This window comes from Mauremys reevesii, linkage group 2 (assembly GCF_016161935.1).
Source record: "Mauremys reevesii isolate NIE-2019 linkage group 2, ASM1616193v1, whole genome shotgun sequence".
In the NCBI taxonomy this organism is placed as follows: Eukaryota; Metazoa; Chordata; order Testudines; family Geoemydidae; genus Mauremys; species Mauremys reevesii.
The window spans coordinates 71,697,062-71,722,754 of record NC_052624.1 but is presented as its reverse complement, the minus strand read 5'-3'; the positions used below and the strand labels follow the sequence as shown (position 1 = coordinate 71,722,754).

The 25,693-nt window shown below is 41.5% G+C and overlaps 1 protein-coding gene across 6 annotated transcripts in view; it reads left to right on the top strand.

Annotated features, from left to right (window-relative positions):
• NGLY1 (N-glycanase 1) overlaps positions 1 to 25,693 on the top strand; it is a 49,910-nt gene that overhangs the window by 11,794 nt on the left and 12,423 nt on the right. For all 6 annotated transcript variants that reach the window (XM_039523130.1, XM_039523131.1, XM_039523129.1 and 3 more), the window contains exons 4-10: positions 7,915 to 8,077; positions 17,660 to 17,879; positions 18,992 to 19,113; positions 20,742 to 20,887; positions 21,407 to 21,517; positions 22,899 to 23,063; positions 24,383 to 24,571. In XM_039523130.1, coding sequence (XP_039379064.1) covers positions 7,915 to 8,077; positions 17,660 to 17,879; positions 18,992 to 19,113; positions 20,742 to 20,887; positions 21,407 to 21,517; positions 22,899 to 23,063; positions 24,383 to 24,571 — 1,116 coding nt within the window. The remainder of the gene's footprint in view (positions 1 to 7,914; positions 8,078 to 17,659; positions 17,880 to 18,991; positions 19,114 to 20,741; positions 20,888 to 21,406; positions 21,518 to 22,898; positions 23,064 to 24,382; positions 24,572 to 25,693) is intronic.

Here is a 25,693-nt window from a genome sequence, read left to right as displayed (position 1 = left end):
AATATTCTCTGGTCAGAGTGGAATTTTTTCCCAGTTAACTCTATACACATTTGAATGATTTTTATCAGTGGAATACACTGAGAGCTCTTCACAGTGGTCAGTTCTGGGTCTGATGTCTGGGCTATGCCGTATGGGTTAATTAGACAGTTCGCTGCAAAATAGCTCAGCTGGTTGTGGTTCTGTTGCACTCATTGCAGAAAAGTGAATGGCTTGTTTTGCCTCCTTTACTGCAGTAGTACAGTCCTGTGACTGTTGTTTGTGCTGCTGCCAGAAAGGTTCAGAATGATTTTTGTGACACTCGCATTCTAGCTTTCTGCTTCTGCACTTCACCTGCCATAGTTCTTGGTGATCTTCAGGGTCAGTGTGGGGGAAAAATGGATGGTTTGGAGCCAGGGTAGTGGATAACAAGTGATTGTTTTGGTGTACTCACTCATCAGCACCCTTGCCTTGTGTTTGGGTGACTTGTTTTCCTAGGATGAGTTGAAAACCTTATGGACTTCAGGAATTTCCAGGGGTGGAATAGTTTTGGTTGCTCACTCCCCTAGTGGGAAGGCAGGATGGCTCTGACCTCTGCTTAGATGAGGTGGTGATCATACCAAAAGAGTGGTATGTTGATGTCTCCAGTACCAAATCCTAGGTTTAAGATAGGATCCAGCATATTTGCAGTTGCATATATAGGTTCAGGTAATGAGGGAATGCCTGTGAAAATCCAAGTGTTTCCACACAGGCCATGAGATCAAGTGCTACTGGGATTCTAGAACTAGGGTGGGAAGCAGCAGCTCTTTAAGTACCTGTAGGAAAGTTGACTGTGTTTCCATCTGGAAATCTGTACACCACCAGGAGTCCTAGATTCCTTTTGTCCTTCACCTCACAGTGCATATGATTGCATTTAAATTTTTGTTTCTGGGATGGAACATCTGAATACAATAATAAAATATTCAATAAATTATAAATGAAGCTTTTTTCAAAAACTTTACAATTTGGCCATTTACAGACTGTAACAGGCTTTTTAAAATAAGTTATTAAAAACCTTCTAATGAGGCCATGAGGTGGGGGTACAGGGTTGGCAATTTCCTAGGGGAAAACTAGTTTAGGCCAGGACACTGGTAAAACCGGCTTTGACAGGGAATCTTATGCAATTATTTTACCAATGTCCAGCAAGTTCAGCAAGTATAGAACGAATCTTTTCAAATGTTGGATACATCCATTTAAAACTGAGGAATAGGCTTGGCCTATCTACTACATCAAAGTTGGTCTTCTGCTGCAGACTGCTATGTAGCCAAATGAACCTGGACTGGTAGTCTGCAACTCTGACTGCTTCTGATTGCTTAGAGTTTCAAGCCTACAACTCAGCATTGTTCTTATTTTCATATAATGACTTTTGTTTATATAATATTGCAAACTGAAATGAGTCATGATGTGTAACTTCCTGGAGAAAATACCAAACTAAAATATATACAGACATTCAGATGTTCAGTATTAGTTACATAAATTAGGGTATTACGCCCTCTGCCATTTTACTTATTTGTGTAACCATAAATTAATCTATGAATCTACTGCTTTATGTCACCACAATTTGACTATATAACTAAAACTAAGTGTAGAGTGGTGTGCATTAATTAAACCGTTTTTAAAATAGAAAATGCTTTGAACTGAGACTAACTAATTTTTCCCAGGGTGATAAAAAACATGATTTTACTGATTGAAAACTGTCTTTGGTCAATACCATGCCATCCCTGGGAGGGAGGAGAATACATGCTTCCCAAATTCTACCATGACTTATGCTCCATGCAACTGCATTGAGGTGAATCAGGGCAGAGTTTGGCCCATTATATTAAACCAGTTACCTACAGCTGATGAGCTCCAGGAAGAGCGAAACCAGTTCCGCCCTGTTTCAATAGTTATGAAAAGTTCGGACTGGTCCTGTAGTACTGTCCTGCAGCAAAAGGGTCACTCCTGAGTTTAAGAATAAGGCTATGAAGGAAGCTATCTTCCTGGGATTCTCCTGCCCACCTACAATGTCACATTATTTCTTTGTCTCCTATACATTACTCTTGGGGGAATTCTGCGCCCCTGAGCAATGCAGAATTTTGCAGAAATTAATGTTTTTTGTGCAGAATTTCCTTTCTCACACAGAAATGGGCTGCAGTGCTGCTGGCCGCCACTAGGGGCTGCTGTACCTGGCAGAGCCCAGCTTGCACATAGAAGACACTGCTGGGTAGAGAGCTAGAGGGTTCCTGGCAGCTGCAATTCCCCGCACGCCCTGAGGGAAGGAGACAGCAGTGTGCAGGAAACTCCTTCCAAGCCTGGGACCCAGCATCAGGCTGTTTCTCCCTCTGGATCCGTGGGGGGGCCATGACTGGGCTGGGGGGGGTGGAGTGCAGGTGTCTGGGCTAGGGTGCCCCTGCAGCTGGTCTCTGAGGGGGAGGGGTACAGGAATCTGGGATGGGGGGCCATGGCTGGGCTCAGGGATGGAGGGGGCAGAGAAGCAGGAATGATGTTATCATAGGGGTTTCTTTAATTCTCTACTCCTGGGGGAATTTTTGTGTGTCTCTGTATTGTTACAAATATACTTGCTGACAGGTATTTTGAAATAAATTACCAAAATAAGTGAAACTGGTGTGATTATGTAGTGTTATTTTGACAAATAAAATTTGTAGAATTTTAAAATATTGTGTGCAGAATTCTTAATTTTTCTGCGCAGAATTCCCCTAGGAGTACATATATAGGGGTCTCAGTGCTAATGAAAAATGCTAGATTAATACCACTGTAGAATGCTCTAGTCTCAGAAAATATTCAGCAGTAGTGTTGCATGCTTCCCTGAGTGTCTTAACCATATTCTGGAAGGACAGCCTCTGACATAAGTTTAGTTTTCATGCCCAGACATGAAACTTTAGCTATTGCGGAGGCTCTTCATGTGGCCACAAATTTTATATAGCTCCTCATATAACTATCAAATAGTAATCACTTTATACCAGGAAAAAGTCTATTGGCTGAAAACTGAAGCAGCCAAAAATCTGGTCTGGACAAGCAAAAACTGAATGACTTGCAGCCTGCTGGACAGCCTTTAACTTAATTCTCCCATCTCTCTTTCCTTGTCCTGCTATGCCAAATGGGAGGGCAGGGAATACTTTTGTCTGCTCAGCTACTACTCTGCTAAATTCCCCAGCTAATTACCTTAGGCTACGTCTATACTACCTGCCGGATCGGAATGTAGTGTTTGATGTATCAGGGATCAATTTATCACGTCTCGTCTGGACACGATAAATCGATCCACTAATTGATGCCCGTACTCCACCTCGGCAGGAGGAGTAAGCGCAATCAATGGGGGTGCCGCAGCAGTCGACTCACTGCCGTGAGGACGGCCAGGTAAGTCAAACTAAGAACATGAGAACATGACCTATGAAGGAAGGTTGAAAGAATTGAGTTTGTTTAATTTGGAAAAGAGAAGACTGAGAGGGGACATGATAGCAGTTTTCAGGTATCTAAAAGGGTGTCATAAGGAGGAGGGAGAAAACTTGTTCACCTTAGCCCCTAAGGATAGAACAAGAAGCAATGGGCTAAAACTGCAGCAAGGGAGGTTTAGGTTGGACATTAGGAAGAAGTTCCTAACCGTCAGGGTGGTTAAACACTGGAATAAATTGCCTAGAGAGGTTGTGGAATCTCCATCTCTGGAGATGTTTAAGAGTAGGTTAGATAAATGTCTATCTAGACAGTATTTGGTTTTGCCATGGGGGCAGAGGACTGGACTTGATGACCTCTCGCGGTCCCTTCCAGTCCTAGAATCTATGAATCTATAAGATTGTGTATCTTACTTTGACACTCGCCTCCCCCCCAGTGTAGACCAGCCCTGAGAAAAGAAGGTGCCATCAGTGTAGCGGGGTGTAATTGCTGTTAGGTGGTACTTAGCAAAACTGACTGGAGGAGGCCAATTCCCATCTTCATCGATTATGAGGCACCATTGTGATCATCTAGTCTAGGGGTAGGCAACCTATGGCATGCTTGCCGAAGGTGGCATGTGAGGTGATTTTCAGTGGCACTCACACTGCCCGGGGCCTGGCCATCGGTCCGGGGGCCTCTGCATTTTAATTTAATTTTAAATGAAGCTTCTTAAATATTTAAAAAACCTTATTTACTTTACATACAACAATCGTTTTTCTATAGGTGTATAATATATAACAAGAGACCTTCTAAAAACATTAAAATGTATTACCAGCAAGCGAAACCTTAAATCAGAGTGAATAAATGAAGACTCGGCACAGCACTTCTGAAAGGTTTCCGACCCCTGATCTAGTCTGACCTCCTTGATAGCACAGGCCTGAATTAGTTCCCGTTTGGTTAGATATGCTACTAAAAAAAAATCCTGGGTGCACTCATTAAGTATACGTCAGAGCAGCAGCTGCCTCTAGAAGGAAGGAAGGAACATACAAGAATCTTCCTTGCATCCAGATATCAGGTTGGTTTTATATGACAGCCAGCAGCAGCCTGCCATCCTCTCCTACTTTCACCTCTGACCTCAATACCAAAAAACTCTCCATCTTCCCTTATTAGAGTAGGAGGTTCACCATACAACACATCTTGGTCCCCTGTCTAGTTAGCTATAACATCACACTCTGTTTATTACAAGGTACAACATTTTGAGAACCTAGAACGTTACTGACAAGCTTTCAGAAATGGAGGAGAGCCAGTGACTAACTTGGGTCGGCAACCTTTCAGACATGGTGTGCCGAGTCTTCATTTATTCACTCTAATTTAAGGTTTCGCATGTCAGTAATACATTTTAACGTTTTTAGAAGGTCTCTGTCTATAAGTCTATAATATATAACTAAACTATTGTTGTATGTAAAGTAAATAAGGTTTTTAAAATGTTTAAGAAGCTTCATTTTAAATTAAATTAAATTAAAATGCAGAGCCCCCCCAGACCGGTGGCCAGGACCCGGGCAGTGTGAGTGCCACTGAAAAACACTCGTGTGCTGCCTTTGGCAAGCATGCCATAGGTTGCCTACACCTGGACTAACTGAAAACATACATACAATGTCAGACAAGTGGGGCATACACATAGCTTTAAAAAGTGGAAAAGCATTGTATTAGACAACCATACTTGATGAGCAAGTACAGGGGAGTCGCATCTTACACGGGGGTTAGGTTTTGAAGTCAGCGCGTAAGGCGAAAATTGCATATAGTCAAACACTCATTGAGTGGAAGGGCAGGCGGACTCGCCCGCACTACAGGTACAGTATTTAAATTATTTTTCTCTTTTTTGTTTTGTTTTGCCGAGCGCGTATAGTTAAAATCGCATAAGTTAAATGTGCCTATGATGCGACTCCACTGTAGGTAGTGTGAAAGTAGAATGAATTATATTGTAAAAATAAGAATGAATTAAAGAAATGCTGTATGTACCTTTAAGCAGAAATAAGAAATGTTAAATACAGGTGTCAGGAAAAGAAACATTAAGGCATAAACAATGAGTCCACTTAAGCTAATGGTAAAACATTAATTGGAGACTGGTAAAAGTTAGTAAGAAAATTAACTATGTATGTACAGCCTCAGGTAAACTTGTCAATTCTGCTTCCTTTGTTATTTTGTTAAGTTCGTGCCCTTTTATCTGTATAAATAAGATAGTTTGTGTCTTGCATGGTGCTTACGTTATCTGGGTGTTATTAGCAGAGCGCTGTGCTAATAAAACAGAATGGTCTGACAAATCGTGAGTCCTGAGTCTGACTTTGACAGTAGTCCATGGACAACTCAGTTAACAACCTTTCTTAGCCTGAAAAACACTTGATCAATGCCCATTTCAGCAGTTTTTGACTAGTGAATGGTAAAAGGTTCCATGCTTCATTACCAAGCCTCCCCTTAGCAAATGTGTGACAAACAGCTGAAATGTGAAACATATATTTTGTTGATTCCCACCATAATTTATAGATTGAATTTAAGTACTAAGTTAAAAGAAGTCTTTTCACTGTGTGATCCACGCAGTGCCATCTGCCCTTATAAATCAGCAGCAGGCTTTGAACCCCTTGATCTTCAAATTGCTGTCTTAGGCCAATTCAGTGGCTAATAATTGCTAGCTACTTTGTGGATTAGCCACTGAATGAGAACTTGACGTGCTTTCTGAGTGGCTGACACAACTGTTTACTAGTCAGCAGTAGAATATTGGTGATCAGGAATCCTGGATTCTGAAAAATGTAGACCTGGCTTGACATGACTAATTGGACGTGGGTGAGGCTTTGTTTTTTGGGAGACAGGATTAGGATCAGTGGGCTGAAAGCAGAATGTCTGTACTAGCTAAAACAAGGGGGAACCCCAGGAAACCATTTATAATGGATAAAATAACTAACTAAAATGAGCCTGGAATACAAGATGAGGTAAAGAGTAAGTCATGTATGGACAGTGTGTGCTGTACAGGGATTGTTTCCTAGAAAGTGACCAAGCCAGTCCAAAAATATGTGATGCAATGTATAGTAAATGTATATAAAGAAAGAGGTTTGCAGTGTAACTTTGGATGTGTGGTATGCCCTATACTGGAGCTGCTGGAGGCGGTACGGGCCAAGGGACATACTGGCCATCACTTCGAGCAACTCTCATTGGCCTGGAGCAGCGAACCGCGGGCAGTGGGAGCTGCGATCGGCCGGACCTGCAGACACGGCAGATAAACAAACTGGCCCGGCCCGCCAGGGGCTTGCCCTAAACAAGTGGCATCCCAAGTTTGGGAAACACTGCCCTATACCAACCCGCTACACTTGAGTGTGGTCATCTCAGCGTAGCTTTGCTGTATGCCAAATAAAAATATGAGTGACAGAATCTGAAGTATCAGAGGGGTAGCTGTGTTAGTCTGGATCTCTAAAAAGCAGCAAAGAGTCTTATGACACCGTATAGACTAACAGACGTATTAGAGCATGAGCTTTCGTGGGTGAATACCCACTTCATCGGATGCAATCTGAAGTTTTCTAAGTTCTAGGAAAGCCGAGTGGAAAGAGGTCTCAGAGGGAATCCCAACAAGAGGGGAGTGTAATTATAGTGGTTAGAAATACGGTAACCAAAACTGGTTTAGTCAATTTGAAAGGCAGTGTGCTACAGTGAACAAGCGGAGGGTGGGAGATCTGGGATTAGAATCCAGCTCTCCTGAGTTTCATTCCAGCACTCAGGGTCTTATAACAAGAAGTGCTCAGAAGCCTTAATAGGCATCACTACCTACAATAATGTTTTTTTCAGCAGCTCTTTGCTGGTTGTGACTTGCATGAAAATACAAAGAACAGTTAGCTTTAAACTCTTGGTCTCCTCCTTCCTAGTTTAGGGAATACCCCGTTGGTTATAGAGGTATGTTAACTCACTCTCTTTCACCCCAGTATTTGTCCGTGTCTGCTAGGTTGTCAAATTCAGAAGCTTCAGCTTGACACATACATTTTCCATTATGGCTAAAAAGTTATAAAGCGCTCTCTAGTCAAGCACAGCTATGTATAACTGGTACTCTGGGAATCAGCACATGAAGAGCAACAATATGCACGAAGTACAGATCCCACAATCTGAGTATATTAGATTCCTGGGAAGGGCATACAAAGAAAAGTGAGACAATCCAGTGAAAAATTGCCAAAAGGGTTAATTTTTGAGTTCTTACTTCTCTCTGTATCAGTCCATTTTTTCAATCACACCATCATGAAAAATTCAAATAGTGCTCAAAGTTTACATTCTGTGTTTTAATTTTAGCCATGTTATTCATATTTTTACAGTTTAAAACTCCTTTTAACTGAAATCTGTAATGCAACCTTAACTATGGAGTCACGATCAGAAACTCTATAATAAATATACAAACAAGCTTGCACATTAATGAATCAAGACCAGATGTTTTGAAATCATCCAATTACTAGAAAATGGCTTCCATAGATTGTAATAATACCTGTATTTTTTCCATATTAGGAGGCTGAAACAATCTTCTTTAAAACCCTTCAATCAAACTTTCAGCATGTGCAAGTGTATGAGAACCAGTCTCTTCAGAAGAAAGCATTGGCTTCTATTCCAGTTCAAGCATTGAAAGAGAGAGCTCAAGAAAAGTTAGCACAAGCCAAAAAAGTGGATGGAGGTATTAGTTCTGACAATTTACGAGACACTAAAAATACTAGGTTAAACATTTGGGTGTAATGTGCATGTTTATAGACTAGGGTTGTCATCATATTTTTGTGAGTTCAGAATACTAGTTTTAAACTACACTAGTATTCAGAATGTGTGTAGTATGCCATGTTATTCAATTAGTTTATCATCTTTGTCAAAAAAGGAAAGTGCTTGGAGAATTAATGCTAATTCTTAGTTTAGGTTTGTTCTCTCTGTTTAAAATCATATTAGATGAAATTTTGAGGCTCACATTTCTTCTGTCCTTCAGGTTAACCTGTTGAGTACCAGCACATCATATGGATTCAAAATTCATGTGTGCACAGGGCTGAAGCAAAGTACTGTATTCTGTACAGATGGGGCTTTGAGAGGTTTCATAAATTCAGTACAGCTGAACCATTTCTTAAATTTATTAACCCTCTGTCCTGTCTTCCATTCTCATCTGTCCTCTCCTCATCCACTGTGCACTGATATCTTAAATTTTGTATTTTCTCTTCCTTTCCATGCTTTTCTTTTATGTCCATCTGCTGTCCATATGTTCATGGCTGGGGAAGGGAGGAGGGATGAGAGAGCAAAGGAAATTTACGGTACTTGAATCCAGATTTCTGAACTAGCAGCAAATAGCATTGGAGGCAGCAGGATATTGCTTTTCTGCTTGCATCTGGAGTAGAATGAAGATAATAAATGTATGTTTTTAAGGAAAGGCAGAGCAATTTAAATCAGTGATTAAAATCACTGTTTATTTTTTTAAATTATTGATTCAGGTCATCTTGAGACAGTGTAAAATTAATTTCAAAACTTGCACTATTTTAACTTTACTTTAAAAATGTATAATGAACTAAATTACAAATGCTGCTTCTTTTTAAAACACCACTTTCGGTAGTTTGTCTTTTCTAAATGTTATAGAAATACAATAGGCAAAAACCAAAAAAATGGAAGTTAAGGCCTTGATCCTGCAAACAAGTATGTAACTTCATTCACATGAATAATCCTTTTGATTACATGCCTAAGGTGAAGCACATGCATAAGTGTTTACAGCGTCAGGATCTAAAACTGTATTTTTAATAAAAACTACTCTTTGTGGCATAAAATCTTTGTCACTTCAATACAAAATTGCTTCAGTTTTAACAGTGAAAAGTTAGACTTTCAAGATGTTAAGAAATTTATTTTGAATTTTTATGCACACAAGCCAAAAAATTCCAAAAGAAAGGAGTGTAAAATTAGCCTTCCATACCCAGATTTAGGCACCAAAAGGTGGGATTTTCAAAAGTACCATAGTGACTTATGTTCCTAAGTCCTATTGACTTCAAACTGCATACCCTGATGGAAGAGTATCAGAGAATTTCAGCTTTCTTTACTTGTGGAAGTTCAGTATATTACAAGGTTATGTTGGTTACAAATACATAGGGCCCTACCAAATTCATGGCCACAAAAAATGCATCACAGACTGTAAAATCTGGTCTTTTCTGTGCTTTTACCCTATACTATAGATTTCACAGAGGAGATCAGTGTTTCTCATATAGGAAGTTCTGACCCAAAAGGGAGTTGTAGGGGGGGCATGGTATTGCCACCCTTACTTCTGCATTGCCTTCAGAGCTGGGCGACCAGAGAGTGGCAGAGGTTGGCTGGGCACCCAGCTCTGAAGGCAACACTGCCAGCAGCAGTGCAGACATAAGGATGGCAATACCATACCATACCATGCCATCCTTCCTTCTGCACTGCTGCTGATTGCAGTTCTACCTTCAGAGCTGGGCTCCTGGCCAGCAGCCGCTGCTCTCCAGCTGCCCAGCTCTGAAGGCAGCAACGCCACCAGCGGCAGTGTAGAAGTAAGGATAGCAGTACCATAATCCCCCCTACAATAACCTTGCAACCCCTCCCCCATTTTTAGGACCCCTAATATTACACCATGAAATTTCAGATTTAAATCCTATGAGCGTGAAATTGACCAAAATGGAGCATGAATTTGGTAGGGCCCTACAAATACAGGATAGGGTATTCACTTATCAGTTTTATGTTTGAGATTGTGTTCTCATAATAATATTACTAAAATGTTTTCACTGAGCATTTAAAGTATGGAATTACCTAAAAGAAAGAAATCACCAAGTTAAAATATGAAATTCTTCTAACAATTAGGAAACTAAAAAATTACTACAAAACATCCACTATAGCAATTTGAGACTAAAATGGAGGGAAAGAACTAACTAGTAACATGTAAACAAGAAATATTATTTAACTTTAAAAAGTTGATTTAAACCAAAAAATTGATGGTTTTGCTATTTTTTTAAAATAATGATTTTTATCCACTCTGCTTTAAGGGGGATGGGGCTTGTGTTCATGTGACCCCAGCTTCTGGTAAATCTGTCACTGTTGTATTAAGACAGCCACCTGGAGAAATTACCATTGCTGTTAGAGAACAATTATTACAGGCAGATCCAAAAAACCTTTGGGATTTTGAAGAACAGGTAAAAGTCATAGGGATTTTGGCTCATAAAGACTACTCTGATAAAGTTATGGTCATTTGAACAAGACATTACAATGCTTGTCTTTATCTTCATTGGCCACCTGCAATTAGCAATGTAAATTGACCAGAATTGTGTATACTTTTAACTTGTGTGATATCTGGATATTTTCAAACAATCATTTCTTGTTGAAACAGATCATATTTGTCATTATTTTTATGCAGGATTTACTTTATGAACCCAGAGAAGAGTATTTATGTAATAGTAGCAATTTTCTTTCCACCACTAACCAACAGAAAGAAAAATTGTCCTTTGATTGAAATTACCTCATTTAGTTTCTGGCAAACAGCTCAGAGAAAAGGTAGCAGTAAAATAGACTCAAAGCATATCCAGTATATAAGCAATAGATGCTATTTCTGTTGAATCATTTATGGAACATTTTTAATTTGTATAATGCTAAAAAGGTGCAGTATCCTGTCTTCCGACAGTAGCCAATACCAGGTATCCCAGAGGGGATGAACAGAACAGGTAATCATCAAGCGATCCATCCCTGTCACCCATCCCCAGCTTCTGGCAAACAGAGGTTAGGGACACCATCCCTGCCCATCCTGGCTAATAGCCACTGATGGACCTATCCTCCATGAATTTATCTCCTTCTTTTTTGAACCCTGTTATAGTCTTGGCCTTCAGAACATCCTCTTGCAAGAAGTTCCACAGGTTGACTGTGCGTTGTGTGAAGAAATACTTCCCTTTGTTTTAAATATTCATATTAATTTCATTTGGTGACCCCTAGTTCTCGTGTTATGAGAAGTAAATAACACTTCCTTATTTACTTTCTCCACACCAGTCATGATTTTATAGACTTCTATCATATCCCCCCTTAGTCATCTCTTTTCCAAGCTGAAAAGTCCCAATCTTATTAATCTCTCCTCATATGGAACTGTTCCATACCTCTAATCATTTTTGTTTCCCTTTTATGAACCTTTTCCAATTCCAATATATCTTTCTGAGATGGGGCAACCACATCTGCATGCAATATTCAAGATGTGGGTATACCACAGATTCACATAGAGGCAATATGATATTTTCTGTCTTATTATCTATCCCTTTCTTAATGATTCATAGAATCATAGAAGATTAGGGTTGGAAGAGCCCTCAGGAGGTCATCTAATCCAACTCCCTGCTCAAAGCAGGACCGACCCCAGCTAAATCATCCCAGCCAGGGTTTTGTCAAGCTGCGCCTTAAAAACCTGTAAGGGCGGAGATTCTGCCACCTCCATAGGTAACCCATTCCAGTGCTTCACCACTCTCCTAGTGAAATAGTTTTTCCTAATATCCAACCTAGACCTCCCCCACTGCAACTTGAGACCATTTATTCCTACCCTTTGTTTCCTGTCTTTTAGCCAGTTGCCAATCCTTCCCTCTTATTCCCTGACAGCTTACTTTGCTTAAGAGCCTTTGGTGAGGGACCTTGTCAAAGGCTTTCTGAAAATCTAAGTACACTATATCCACTGGATGCCCCTTGGCCAAATTCTTGAAGACCCTCTCAAAGAATTCTAGTAGATTGGTGAGGCATGATTTCCCTTTACAAAAACCCTGTTGACTCTTCCCCAACAATTATGTTCCCCTATGTGTCTGACAATTCTGCCCTTTACTATAGATTCAACCAATTTGCCTGGTATTGAAGTCAGGCTTACTGGCCTGTAATTGCCAGGATCACCTCTGGAGCCCTTTTTAAAAGTTGGCGTCACATTCGCTATCCTCCAGTCATTTGGTACAGAAGCTGATTTAAATGATAGGTTACAGACTGCAGTTAGTAATCATGCAGTTTCACATTTGAGTTTCTTCAGAACTCTTGGGTGAATACCATCTGGTCCTGGTGACTTATTACTGTTTAATTTATCAATTTGTTCCAAAACCTCCTCTAATGACACCTCAATCTGGGACAGTTCCTCAGATTTGACACCTAAAAAGAATGGCTTAAGTTTGGGAATCCTCAGCTGTGAAGACCGATGCCAAGAATTCATTTAGTTTCTCAGCAATGACCTTATCATCCTTGAGTGCTCCTTCAGCATCTCGATCGTCCAGTGGTCCAACTGGTTGTTTAGCAGGCTTCCTGCATCTGATGTACTTAAAAAATTGTTGCTATTACTTTGTCTTTGTCTAGCTGTTCTTCACATTCTTTTTTGGCCTTCCTAATTATATTTTTACACTTCACTTGCCAGAGTTTATGCTTCTTCCTATTTTCCTCCCTAGGATTTAACTTCCACTTTTTAATGGATGCTTTTTTGCCTTTCATGGCTTCTTTTACTTTGTTGTTTAGCCACAGTGGCACTTTTCTGGTTCTCTTACTATGTTTTTTAATTTCGGGTATACATTTAAGTTGAGCCTCTATTATGGTGTTTTTAAAAAGTTTTCATGCAGCTTGCAGGGATTTCACTTTTGGCACTGTACCTTTTAATTTCTGTTTAACTAACTTTCCCGTCACAGGGATATTGCATTTAATTACATTATGGTCACTATTACCAAGCAGTCCAGCTATAGTCACCTCTTGGACCAGATCCTGTGCTTCACTTAGGACTAAATCAAGAATTGCCTCTCCCTCTCCTCTTGTGGGTTCCAGGACTAGCTGCTCCAAGAAGCAGTCATTTAAGGTATCAAGAAACTTCATCTCTGCATCCTGTCCTGAGGTGACATGTACCCAGTCAATATAGGGATAAGTGAAATCCCCCATTATTACTGAGCTTTTCACAGTCACTATCACCATCCTGGTCAGGCAGTTGGTAGTATATCCCTACTGCTATATTCTTATTATTCGAGCATAGAATTACTATCCATATAGATTCTATGGTACATTCTATTGTACAGTTTGTTTCATTTAAGGTTTTTACTTTATTTGATTCTACGCTTTCTTTCACATATAGTGCTACTCCCCCCACCAGCACAGCCTGTTGTGTCCTTCCGATATATCTTGTACCCTGGTATTACTGTGTCCCATTGATTATCCTCATTCCACCAAGTTTCTGGGATGCCTATTATATCAATATCCTCATTTAATACGAGTCACTCTAGTTCACCAACCTGGATCATCTCTGCATACCACATCTTTTTTTTCAGAATGTTGAAAATAGAGTGCAAGTTTGGTTTTGTATAGCATCTTTTTTATAAAAATATCATATTATAGTTAGTCCAATTTGTAAATGCAAACAAGCAAACAGATTAAATATCGTATAGGCATTAACGTCTGTGACTGTGATGTGATCTAGGTTATGAAGGAGCAAATGTCAGATTTATGGAGAACATTTATGAATGGGGGACAGAGGAAGACTCAGGGCATAGTATTCAAAATATTTTTAAGTTAAAGGTGGTGAGGAATCAGAAGAAGAGATGGGTCTCAAAATTGGATTTTAAAAGTCAGTCAATTAGGTGCAATAAGGCTGTTCCAGATGGTAGGATATCAACAGTGCAAGAGAAGGCTCTACCACCTGCTGCAAATACACAGAAAAACTGGACAGAAGACTCTGTTATTCAAGCATAGGGGAACTGGCTGGACAATAGAAAGATAATAGACAGCAAATTTTCTAGTTTGGATAAGTTGAACTGAAAGGACACATTTGCTTAAGAATGAATTATGAATGAAATCAAAACTTTGTTCACAAACCTTAATTATTGGAAAATATGCACAGTGCTGTACAACTTATAAAAGTCTGTTTATACTAGACATATCTGGCACATTTCTTTGCCACTAGCTTCTGGTTAAAAAAAACCAAACCCTTTGGGATTTAGGAGTTAAAACAATTGTTATTCGTTGTTTAAAAGCTATTCTTCTTCGAGTGATTGTTCATGTCCATTCCAAGCAGGTGTGTGCGTGCCGTGTGCACGCCAGCCGGAAGGCTTTCCCCTAGCAGCATCCGTAGGGTCAGCCTGGACGCCCTCTGGAGTGGCGCCTTCATGGCGCCCAATATAGGGCCGCGCCAACCCTCCACCTCCCTCAGTTCCTTCTTACCACCAGTGACGGCTAGCTGGAACTTTGCTCACTCCCGCAGCAAGCGCCTTAGCAGTGTCTGATAGACCTTAGTTGTATATAGTTCTCAGTTTGTAATAGTTGTTTCCCTATAGTTATAGTGGTTGTTAGGACGTTTTATTCCCCCTCCTGGGGTATGCTCAGGTCTCCAGTGTTTAAGCTCTGCGAGGCTTGTGGCAAGTTTATGCCCAAGAGGATCCTTACTCTTCCTGCCTGTGGTGTGTGAGAGTCAGGAAGAAGAGAAGAAGCTGCAAGGGTTTCCACCCCACCCACCCAGAACGACAGAGACTTAAGAGACTTTAAACTCTGCGGTGTTGTTGTGGCGGTGGCAGGACCAACCCACCTCCCACAGCACCGAGCACCTCCTCCCACCCTCCCTCCTCGGCACCAATGGGCACACAAAATGGCTGGCATGGGCCCTCTAAAAGACTGGTACCACCACTGGTACCACCACCCACGGCCACAGCAGCCACTCCTCACCACAGTAACCAAGAAGAAAGAGATGGCCCAGAACCCCCCCACCCCTCCCGAATCTCCCTCAACACAAAGGATCCGGATCGCGATCCTCTGCCTCCCTCCCTGCCTCCTTGCTCCCGCCCTCCCCCTTGCCCGGTCAGTCAGTCCCAGGGTCCCTCCCCACCTCCCAGCCCACCCTCCCCCCACCGGGACACCCACACCGCATCACAAAGCATGCCGGCCTTGCAAAGCCGGCCCGTCCTCCTATCGCCCTCCGATAAATTGCCGGTTACTGCGCGCCCCGCGGCCAACCTGCCGCAATACGCCCACTCTGGTAAACCGCCATGATGACTCGGCCACTCAGTCACCATCACCTCGGCATCTGGAGCACCACAGCACTGGCTCGGGCTGCCCTACCTCCCTGAGGCTCTCCACGGCTCGGAGTCGGGGCCCTCCATGACCTTCCTCCCAGCCACCAGGTTCTCCAGGAGGAAGCCAGGTGGCGGAGCAGGTCAGGTCCAGGGATACCGTGGCAGGCCAGGAGTTCAGGAGTTACCAATCTGCCCAAGCAATCCACTGCCAAATGGCCAATCCCTCCTGCCCAATAGCCCCCAGAGCTCATCTGTCTCATAGGCATCAATGCATCGGTTGTCCCCGGGTCCCCGCGCATCTGCCTGCAGCAGGAGCAGCACCGCCCATCCTCAGCAGCCACAGCACCGACTTCTGCCGGCACACTGGCACACCGCCAGCTCACCACAGTTTCTCCAGACGATGGCAACCAGCCCTCTCCACCTCTCTCAGAAACCCAATTACTGCCAGACTTGGCCCCGGCACCAACCGTGGTGCTGAACTCTCCATCAGCTCCAGCCCCACTCGAGACACTCTGGACTGCATTGTAACCCTGTGTTGGACTCCCTTCTGTGGTGGCTCGACCCACGAGTCGTTTGCGTGGGAGTGCCCTTTGCCAGCCCTTAGCCCTCTCTCTGGTGACTGATGCCTCGGATCTGGGCTGGGGAGATCACCTGGGGGACCTCAGGACTCAAGGCCTCTGGTCTCAGATGGACCTCACTCTTCACATCAATGTCAAAGACCTGAGAGCAGTGCATCTGGCATGCTACGCGTTCAAAGCCCACATAACGGGGAGGTGTGTCTCGGTCCTCACAGACAACACCTTGACGATGTTCTATATCAACAAATAGGGGGGTGCATGCTCCTCTCCCCTGTGCCAGGAAGCCCTTGCACTGTGGGACTTCTGCATAGAACACTCGATCCACCTACAGGCATCATACCACCTGCTCTTTTTTGTATCTCTCGTTCAAGGTTGCCTTCCTCGTAGCAATTACCTTGGCTTGGAGGGTTTCAGCGCTCAGGGCCCTCATGTCTGAGCCTCCTTACACAGTTTTTCATAAGGACAAGGTCCAACTTAGACCTAACCCTGCTTTCCTCTCTAAGATTGTTTCCCAGTTTCACATGGCCCAGTACATTTTCTTCCCAGTGTTTTACCCCAAGCCACACTCCTCCGATAGGGAGCACAGGCTGCACTCACTGGACATATGTGAAGCCCTAGCCTTTTACATAGAAAGAACTAAGCTGTTTCGGAAGTCCATCCAGCTTTTTGTGGCCATGGCGGACAGAATGAAAGGTCTTCTTGTGTCCTCTCAGCGTATCTCGTTGTGGATCACATCTTGCATTAGGGAGTGTTACGGCCTGGCAAAGGTGCCCGCCCTGCCGATTACTGCGCACTCCACAAGGGCACAGGCCTCCTCGGTGGCGTTCCTGGCGCAAGTCCCCACTCAGGAAATTTACAAGGCGGCTACGTGGTCGTCGATACATACGTTTACGACACACTAGGCAATTACACAACAAGCCAGAGACAATGCGGCCTTTGGGCAGGCCGTGCTTCAATCTGTACATGACTCCAACCCCACCTTCTGAGCTTTGGCTTGTGAGTCACCTGCTTGGAATGGACATGAGCAATCACTCGAAGAAGAAAAAATATTTACTCACTTTCTCGTAACTGTTGTTCTTCGAGATGTGTTGTTCATGTCCATTCCAATACCCACCCTCCTTCCCCTCTGTTGGAGTAGCCGGCAAGAAGGAATTGAGGGGGTGGAGGGTCGGCGGGGCCCTATATTGGGCGCCATGAAGGCACCACTCCAGGGGGCACCCAGGCCGACCCTACGGATGCTGCTAGGGGAAAACCTTCCAGCCGGTGTGCACGCAGCACACACATACCTGCTTGGAATGGACATGAACAACACATCTCAAAGAACAACAGTTACGAGAAAGTGAGTAACCGTTTTTTCCATACCTTTGGAAAAATATAAGAGTTATTACGTTCTATGCTAAATTTCTCTGTGTTCAATCCTTTTCTGTTCAATTCCTTATTCTAATTTCTTTTTGGCTGTTTGTCTTTTTAAAAAACATTATTTACCATTATTCAGTCTTTAAAATCTAATTTTTTTAAAAATACCATCTATATAATAATTTGTTGGTTGATTCTTCAACTCTAAGTTATGATAAAGATCCAGATATCATAATTATGTAGATATTGGAAAGGTCAAATGAATCTGAACTTGGTTAATGTTGTTTGAATTACTATGTTTTAATGTTATAGGAACCCATGTGAATGAAGATGATTTTTTGTTGTTGGAGCTCTTGCAGTGGTTTAAGGGTGAATTTTTCCAATGGGTGAATAACCTTCCTTGCAGCAAGTGTGGTGGTCAGACACAGTCGAAAGGTATCTTATCACCTAACGATGAAGATCTGAGATGGAATGCGAGTAAAGTTGAAAATCATCACTGTAACCAGTGCCAGTTCAGCAATAGATTCCCAAGGTAAGCATAACCTTGGATTTTCTAAAATGCTACTTTGTATTTGTGTATTTTGTAAATTATTGGGAGATTGTTGCTTGTATTTTGTTTTACATAGATTGAAAACCCTACTATAATACATACATAGATCATTTTACGCAGTACCATGGGGTTGTTGTGGGCTCTGATATTTATATTTTATCACCAATCAGGCTAGAATGCTTAATTTTAAACAAATTATTGCATTTAAAAAGCGGGCCCTGTTTTTATACTGAATATTTGACTGATCTTACCATTTTCTGTATATAATGATTGTAATTAATAAATGCCATTATCAAAGTGGTTTTTAAAAAGAAACAAATAAACCATTGCACATTTTTGGGGAGCCCACAAAAGAGGGCATACTTCTGCTGAACGTAGCAGCAGATATGTACTAATTTCAGAATTGTGCTGACATCTGTCAATAAGGTTAAGGTACAAAAATCCTACTTACGTTGAGTTTTTTAAAATAAGAACAGTCATGTAAATTTTAGCTCTCTTAGAAATAAGGAGATGGTCAGCCACTTGTTAATTTTGTCCAGTGTAACAATCATCTTCAGCAACTAGTGTGAACTCAATGGCACTGAACAGATATCCTGTTAATCAAGAGGACTACAGTAGAACCTCAGAATTATGAACACCTCGGGAATGGAGGTTGTTCATAACTCTGAACAAAATGTTATAGTTGTTCTTTCAAAAGTTTACACATGATCATTGACTTAATACAACTTTGAAACTTTACTGTGCAGAAGAAAAATGCTGCTTTTAACCATCTTAATTTAAATGAAACACACAGAAACAGTTTCCTTACCTTGTCAAATCTTTTTTTTAAACTTTTCATTTATTTCTAGTAGTTTACGTTTAACACAGTACTGTACTGTATTTTCTTTTTGTCTCTGCTGCTGTCTGATTGCATACTTCCAGTTCCAAATGAGGTGTGGGTTTACCAGTCAGTTCGTAACTCTCGTGTACATAACTCTGAGGTTCTACTGTATAATGGTTCAAAGATTTGGAAGGGGGAAATATATATTCCTGTTAAAGTCCATTAATGTGTACAAAGCACATAATTTACAATGAATAAAGTTTAATTTTTCTAGGTATAATAATCCTGAGAAACTTCTGGAAACAAGATGTGGGCGTTGTGGAGAGTGGGCTAACTGTTTTACACTGTGCTGCAGAGCTATGGGATTTGAAGCTAGATATGTCTGGGATTCAACAGGTATCAGTGCTCTAGAATACCTTAAACTTAGTATAAGCATGCATAAAAATGGGACTTATAACCATTAGATGTGTGTGTTCATGTTAGCTAACTGGTAGCCTCTGAAGTTTCACAGTATCTTATGAACAAAATCTAGGTTAAATTTCCATCTTGTCTGATTACATGAAATATTCTAAAAATGAAGTTAGACAGCTGTTTTCAACATGATGAAATCTTTATATCTTACATTACATATTACATTCAGGTTCTCCTACTTTCAATAAAAATAAGCAGAATTCATTGTTTGTGCTTTCACATTTAAAAGGAGATGTTTCTGAAGGAATAAGAAGAGAAAATGCATTTTTCCCTTTTCACAGTTCCATGTTATTACTCCTGGGTGAATTCTGTGCGCAGAATTCATATCCCCTGCAGATTTCTTTGCTTCCCTGCAGAAAAATGACACTGACAGGGAAGCAAAAGGAAGCTGCAAGAGCAGTCACGCACCACTCCTTAGCTGTGCAGGTACATCGTTGCAGGCACCCAGAGCAGCAGCGGAGAGGTAAATCACCGCAGAGATGAGGACTCCCCAGCCAGTGGCTCCTACCCTGAGTGGCTGGGGCTGTGTCAGACTCACCCCCAGGATTTCTCCCCCAGTTGCAGGAAGCTCAGCATCCTCCCCTGCTTCCTGCCCCCATCACTCAGCTGCAGGGGAGGGGTCATTGTACAGGGAGTTGCTCCCCCATCCACCCAACCCTCATGCATCCAAACCTCCCATACCCAGACACCCCTCACCAAGCCTCACCTCATACACCCAGACCCTCTGCCTTTGAACCCCCACCCCTGTACCCAGACCACCCTTGACTGAGCTCCCTGCACTCAAACCTCTACTCTGAAGAGCCCCACCCCGTGTACCCCGACATCCAGACCCCCATGCCACTGACCCCCACTACAACAAGCCCCACTTCCCCAGAACCCAGACCCCCCTGATGAGACCCCCACACTCAGACCGCTCTGCTGAACCCCAACCACTTTCACCGAACGCCCCTGCAGAGTCCTATTGCCACGGCACCTGGAAACCCCCCCAATGAGACTCTGTGCATCCAGATCCCCTCTCACCTAGATCCCCCATTGAGCTGCCTACACCCAGATTGTCCCACACAGAATCCTCTCACCCCACATTGAGCCACTCCACACTTAGATCTTGCCTGGTTGAGCCTGCCTGCCCCACACCTGGTGTGCCTCACGCAGAGGGGCAGGGCCCCAGGGTGTTTCTGGGGCGGGCTCAGGCCTTATGCTGTGTCAGGGTCGGGTGCAGCCTCACCCCTAAGTGCAAGTCCCCAGGGTAGGGAGCGGGGAGGCTGCAGGGTGATCTCCCACCTTTGTGCAGCCAGTGGCCTGTGCTCCCCACTGCTATGCTGGAGTCTCTGCATTTATTTATTGACAAATAAAACTTGCAGAATTTTAAAATACTGTGCACAGAACTTTTAATTTTTTTATGCAGAATTTAATGTTTTGGCACAGAATGCCCTCAAGAGTAATGTTATGCTCCCCATTTAATTGATTTGGAAGAGTTTTAAATATCTCAAACTGTAAGAATAGAAAACCCATCTGAAACATTCAGTGTTTTCCTCGGCCTGTCTCTCATGCAGATCATGTGTGGACTGAGGTATATTCTTCATCCCAGCAGAGATGGCTTCATTGTGACCCTTGTGAAAATGTCTGTGATAAACCTCTTCTCTATGAGATTGGCTGGGGAAAGAAGCTCTCCTATATAATTGCATTCTCCAAGGATGAGGTAGGGGTAGGGATAATAATATACTATGAAATAAAAATACAAATTTGCCTTGAGAAAGAAGCTGTGCATCATATACCATTTTAATGGGATCTGCTAGATCAGGGGTGGGCAAACTATGGCCCGCGGGCCAGGACAGTCCTGCCCGGCCCTTGAGCTCCTAGCCTGGTTCGGGGGGTGGGGCCCATCAGGAATGAGAGGAGGAGGGGTTGGATGGGGCGGCGAGGGTCCGGGGGCGGTCAGGGAACAGGGAGCGGGGGAGTGTGGCTGGGGCAGGAGTCCTGGGAGGGGGGGGGTGCAGATAGGAGGTGGGGGCCGGGCCCCAACCCCCTCCCCTAACCGGCCCTCCATACAATTTCCAAAACCTGATGCGGCCCTCAGGCCAAAAAGTTTGCCGCCCCTGTGCTTGATTATTGTAAGGGAAGACAGTCTCTTGATCACATTGGCTATTTAAAATACACACATTTAAGAGGCAGAGTATATATGTATTTTTTTTTTTAACTTCTGCAACTTATACTTGAGGTTGTTGATGTCACCTGGAGATATTCCTGTAAACACGAAGAATTACTTTCTAGAAGGTCACAGGTCAAAGAAGCAGCATTGCGTGAAACCATAGAGAGGCTTAATAAACTGGTACGTAGCTTTACCTCAACTGATTTGTTAAGATGACATGTATTGGAAACAGACTATATAAATTCTTTGGACAAGGGAGCCCAGTCTTGATAAAGGTCTCTGTGTACTATGAAGAACTTAAATATTGCTATTTATATGTTCTTTGATTTTACATAAGACCACTTCAAGACCAGTCACAGTATAGCAATTTTGTCAGTTGAGAATTCTTAAAGTGTAGTTCTCCTCTGTGAAGTAACTGTAAAAGTGTCACCTACTTATACTAGTCTGTTCTCCGCATAGTCAGTCATATTTCCTTACTTGGATTGGGGAAAAGGAAATAATTACCTTTTACTCCTGTTGGCTCTGCAGAGAAAGTAAGCTGGATTCTATTCTCTCTTGTGCATCAACAGATATGTCAAACACATTTTAATCAATTATACCTGTGCAAACAGTTGAGATGCACAACTTCAGTGAGACCATAATTTTAAAACCATAAGGTTGTATAGCTGTAAGAGAGCGCCCAATTCACTGTGCAGAACTTTTTTTTACTGGCTGTGAGGGAAGAACTCTCAGGCTGCTTGCAGGACTGTCTGTGAAGAAATAAGAAGTGTTACATGTCATCTTAGCATATTTGACATGGAAATCATTGAGACAAAAATAGACTCTCAATCCAATGCATCTTAAAGTCACTTTCTTAAGAAGACCGAGCCTTTTAAATCATATGGTAAAAGTATGTTATATAATTATTGCTCTACATACCAGACTTCTCTAGGCTCATTTGATTTATCTTGAAATGTAATGATATGATTTTACTCAATTCTATTGCTTCTTAAAAATATGCAACTCATACTGCATTCATCAATGTGAATCTACTCTTTCAGGCATGATATGATTTTTATGCTTAGACTTATTCACCAAACCAAGACTTCTGGTAACCAGAACAGTCCACGATGTAGAAGATATGATTATTGGGTCAAGCCTGTTTTTTTCTATTCCCAGACAAAAAAATACATTAAGATTGAGAGTACATATCAGTAATTTAGAATAAAATACATTACAAGGATGTTTTAATGATGCAAAAACATGCATTATAATACCATGAAATTCAATTAGAGTTTACTTTAAAAGAAATCCAAACAGATTAAGATATGGACATATGCAGTTAGGGCACTCAAACATTTTTTTAAAGTCACTGCATGATGCCATGCAGTAACTGTACAATTAGGATTGAGGCATATTAATGCTGTGATCCCAGTTTAATGTTTTAACAATCAGTTTAAATCTAGATTTTTTTCATGTTTATTTCTGTATGGTATCATTCCAGGACTGAGATACAGTTGGAACTAATCTGAAAGATTATTTTTTTCTTTGAGGTTTTTTTCACTTTTTTAAATTATTACAGAGACAGCAATCCTTGTCAGAAAGCCGAAAGAGAGTGCTCCTGGAGAGGATAATTGTGGAGCTTGTTGAGTTCATTTCTCCCAAAACTCCTAAACCTGGTGAACTTGGTGGAAGGATATCTGGTTCAATGGCTTGGAGAGTAGCCAGAGATGAAATTGGTTCAGAGGTATTTAATTTGTGAACTGGTGATCATTTTAGGGGTGTCTGAATTGTTTGTCTCTTAATTATAGGCTCATGGCTGACATTCTTTTGATTAAAGCTACAACATAACAAAAGCAGGAAATTTAAGAAAACTGAAATTAAGGTGTTTGGGAAATCAGCACATTAAGTTGATGACAATTGCCTCAAGAATTCTGGGGAATCTAAGCTTGAGAGCAGGTGTCTGTGTGTGTGTCTGTGTGTGTGTGTGTGTGTGTGTGTGTGTGTGAAATGTAAATCAGGGCCCACTGTGAATGTGTAACTGCAACTCCCACAAAATGAGATTAATTAATGTTTACATAATCCTCCCTAACCTCAGGGTTCTTGGTTAAGTGGAGTTTATGTTCTTAATTCCTTATATGGAGAGACAGAATTTCCTAAAAACAATCCCTCTAGATAGGCCAGTATGCAAAGGTATCAATTATTCCTGTCATTTTGCACATCCTTTTCTGAGTGATCTTGTCATTTGATGTAAAAAGGATGACAATCTAAATACTGAATTAGAGCTAGTTAAGTGGAACTAATGGATTTCATAGCAATGCTCAGATTTGAGATACTAATGTTTATTTCAACTATACGTATTTTAGGGGACTTTATTTCTGTCTTACTGAATCTCATGATATGAAGGATGATTAAAAACCTATTTTTAAGTACATATACTCCATTTTCCCTTGTTTTCTGATTATCTTTATGAAATTCACACTTAACCTTAATTTTGAAAGCCCACCTTTTATTTTTGTTTCCCTATCAGATTTAGAAAGGCATTGTTCTGTACATTGCTACAGTTAGCTTCAACTTTCAGCATTAGTCATTGAGCTATGCTTGCTCTCTTAATATAGCTTAATAATTTGCATTTTTGTCGGTACGTTAAATCTGATTAACACACCTAATTCCTCCAGCCCCCTGTCATAAATGAGCATGAAAATTCTTTTGTAAACAAGTATTTACTGTAGACAGACTCACGGTATCAGTTATTTTAAAATAAATTACTTCCCGTTTCTCTGTGGAAGATTTATATTTATTCTAGCAAAGGAATGTAAAATTTCTAAGTTGGGGCAAACATTTTTCAATGGCAAAAAAAAAAAATCTAGTATTTTTAAATTGGCTGCTGTACTGTTTTTCATAAAGAACTGTGAACCTCTTTGATATACTGCTTATATAATACATACTTTATCAAATATATATATTTGCCAGATGTTTATGCTAAACAAAAAGCAAAAATAAAATTTGCCTGATCCCTTCAGATATATCGCAAAACACCAATGTATAGTTTTTGGTTTTATTCAGATGAGAAAAGAAGTCATTTTTATTCCAACTGGGAAAGAGAAGACGTCTAAACTCTTCCACCTCAGTTACAATATAGTGGAAGATAGCTATACACGAGTTTCCAATAGTAATGAAAAAATCACTGGCTGGGATAAAGGTGTGTGGAAGACGGAGTCTCTATGGAGAAAGGTTGAAATGGATTGGAAAATGGTAAGGATTGCAATTAAAGAAATTTCTGTAGACTTTTCTAGATTATTAATAGTCGCAATAAAGTCTAAAATTACTAAGCCTATTTTGCATCAAATTTCTCTTAATGCTTAAAGATTCAGTTGGAGTTGCCAAATTTTACTGTCCCACTTCAGATAAGATTGTTAACTGATATGAGAAATTGGAAATAAAGTCAGCTTGCCTTTCAGAATGGGATGACTGACTTCTCTGCAGATAACAAGAACCCTGCTGGAACACTAAAGTTTATGGCCTACCTTCTCCCTGTGTTCACATAGACACACACACTACTGCACGTATTAATAAGGAATACTTCTTTTCAAAGAGTCTACATTGTTTTTTCAGCGGTGGTGAAATAGCTTTGTAGTATATCATATCTCTTCATTGCACAGACAAAAAGGAAGAAATTCCTTATGCTAAACATTACAGCTCCATCTGCAAGAGGGGAAAAAGCTGTCAGTTACCCAGATTATTGAAGACTCTGCCTAAACCCTTCCCATCTGCTGACACACTGAGCAACAGAAGGATCATGCACTCCAAATCTAAAGAGGGAGAGGAATTAATGCTAAACTGGGGAAGGAGACATTTACTAGCAAACAGCCACCAAGTAGTGACTATTGTTTTGCTCTCCCTAACATCTTGTTAGCCCGACAGCTCCCTCTGTCCAATCATACCACCAACTTAGGCCAGGCTTTGCCTCCTATCCACAATGGAAAATGAAGCTTACCAGAGAAGTTAATTTCACTCTGAAATTTTCTGTGCTGGCCCTGTATATAACAGCCTGTCACCATGGGAGAACAGGATGGGGAAGTGCACAAAGAGGAAAGGAGGGAAACAGCTAGAGGGTAAGATGAAGGGTAAAAGAAGATGCAACAGAGTGGGATAGTGGAGGAAGAACACGGAAGGGTAAGAGATCAGACTGGGCACTCCCTAGCCTTCCCACGTCTCCTAACAGTGTGGCTGTACCTCTCACCTTCAGATACTCATATGATCAGCCTTCCCATTTTTGCCAGAAACGTATGGGCCTGATGAAAAACTAGCCACTAATTAGGGGAGTGCTCTGTTCAAATACATATATCTGCTCTTTTGCTCAGCTCTCTACCCTGG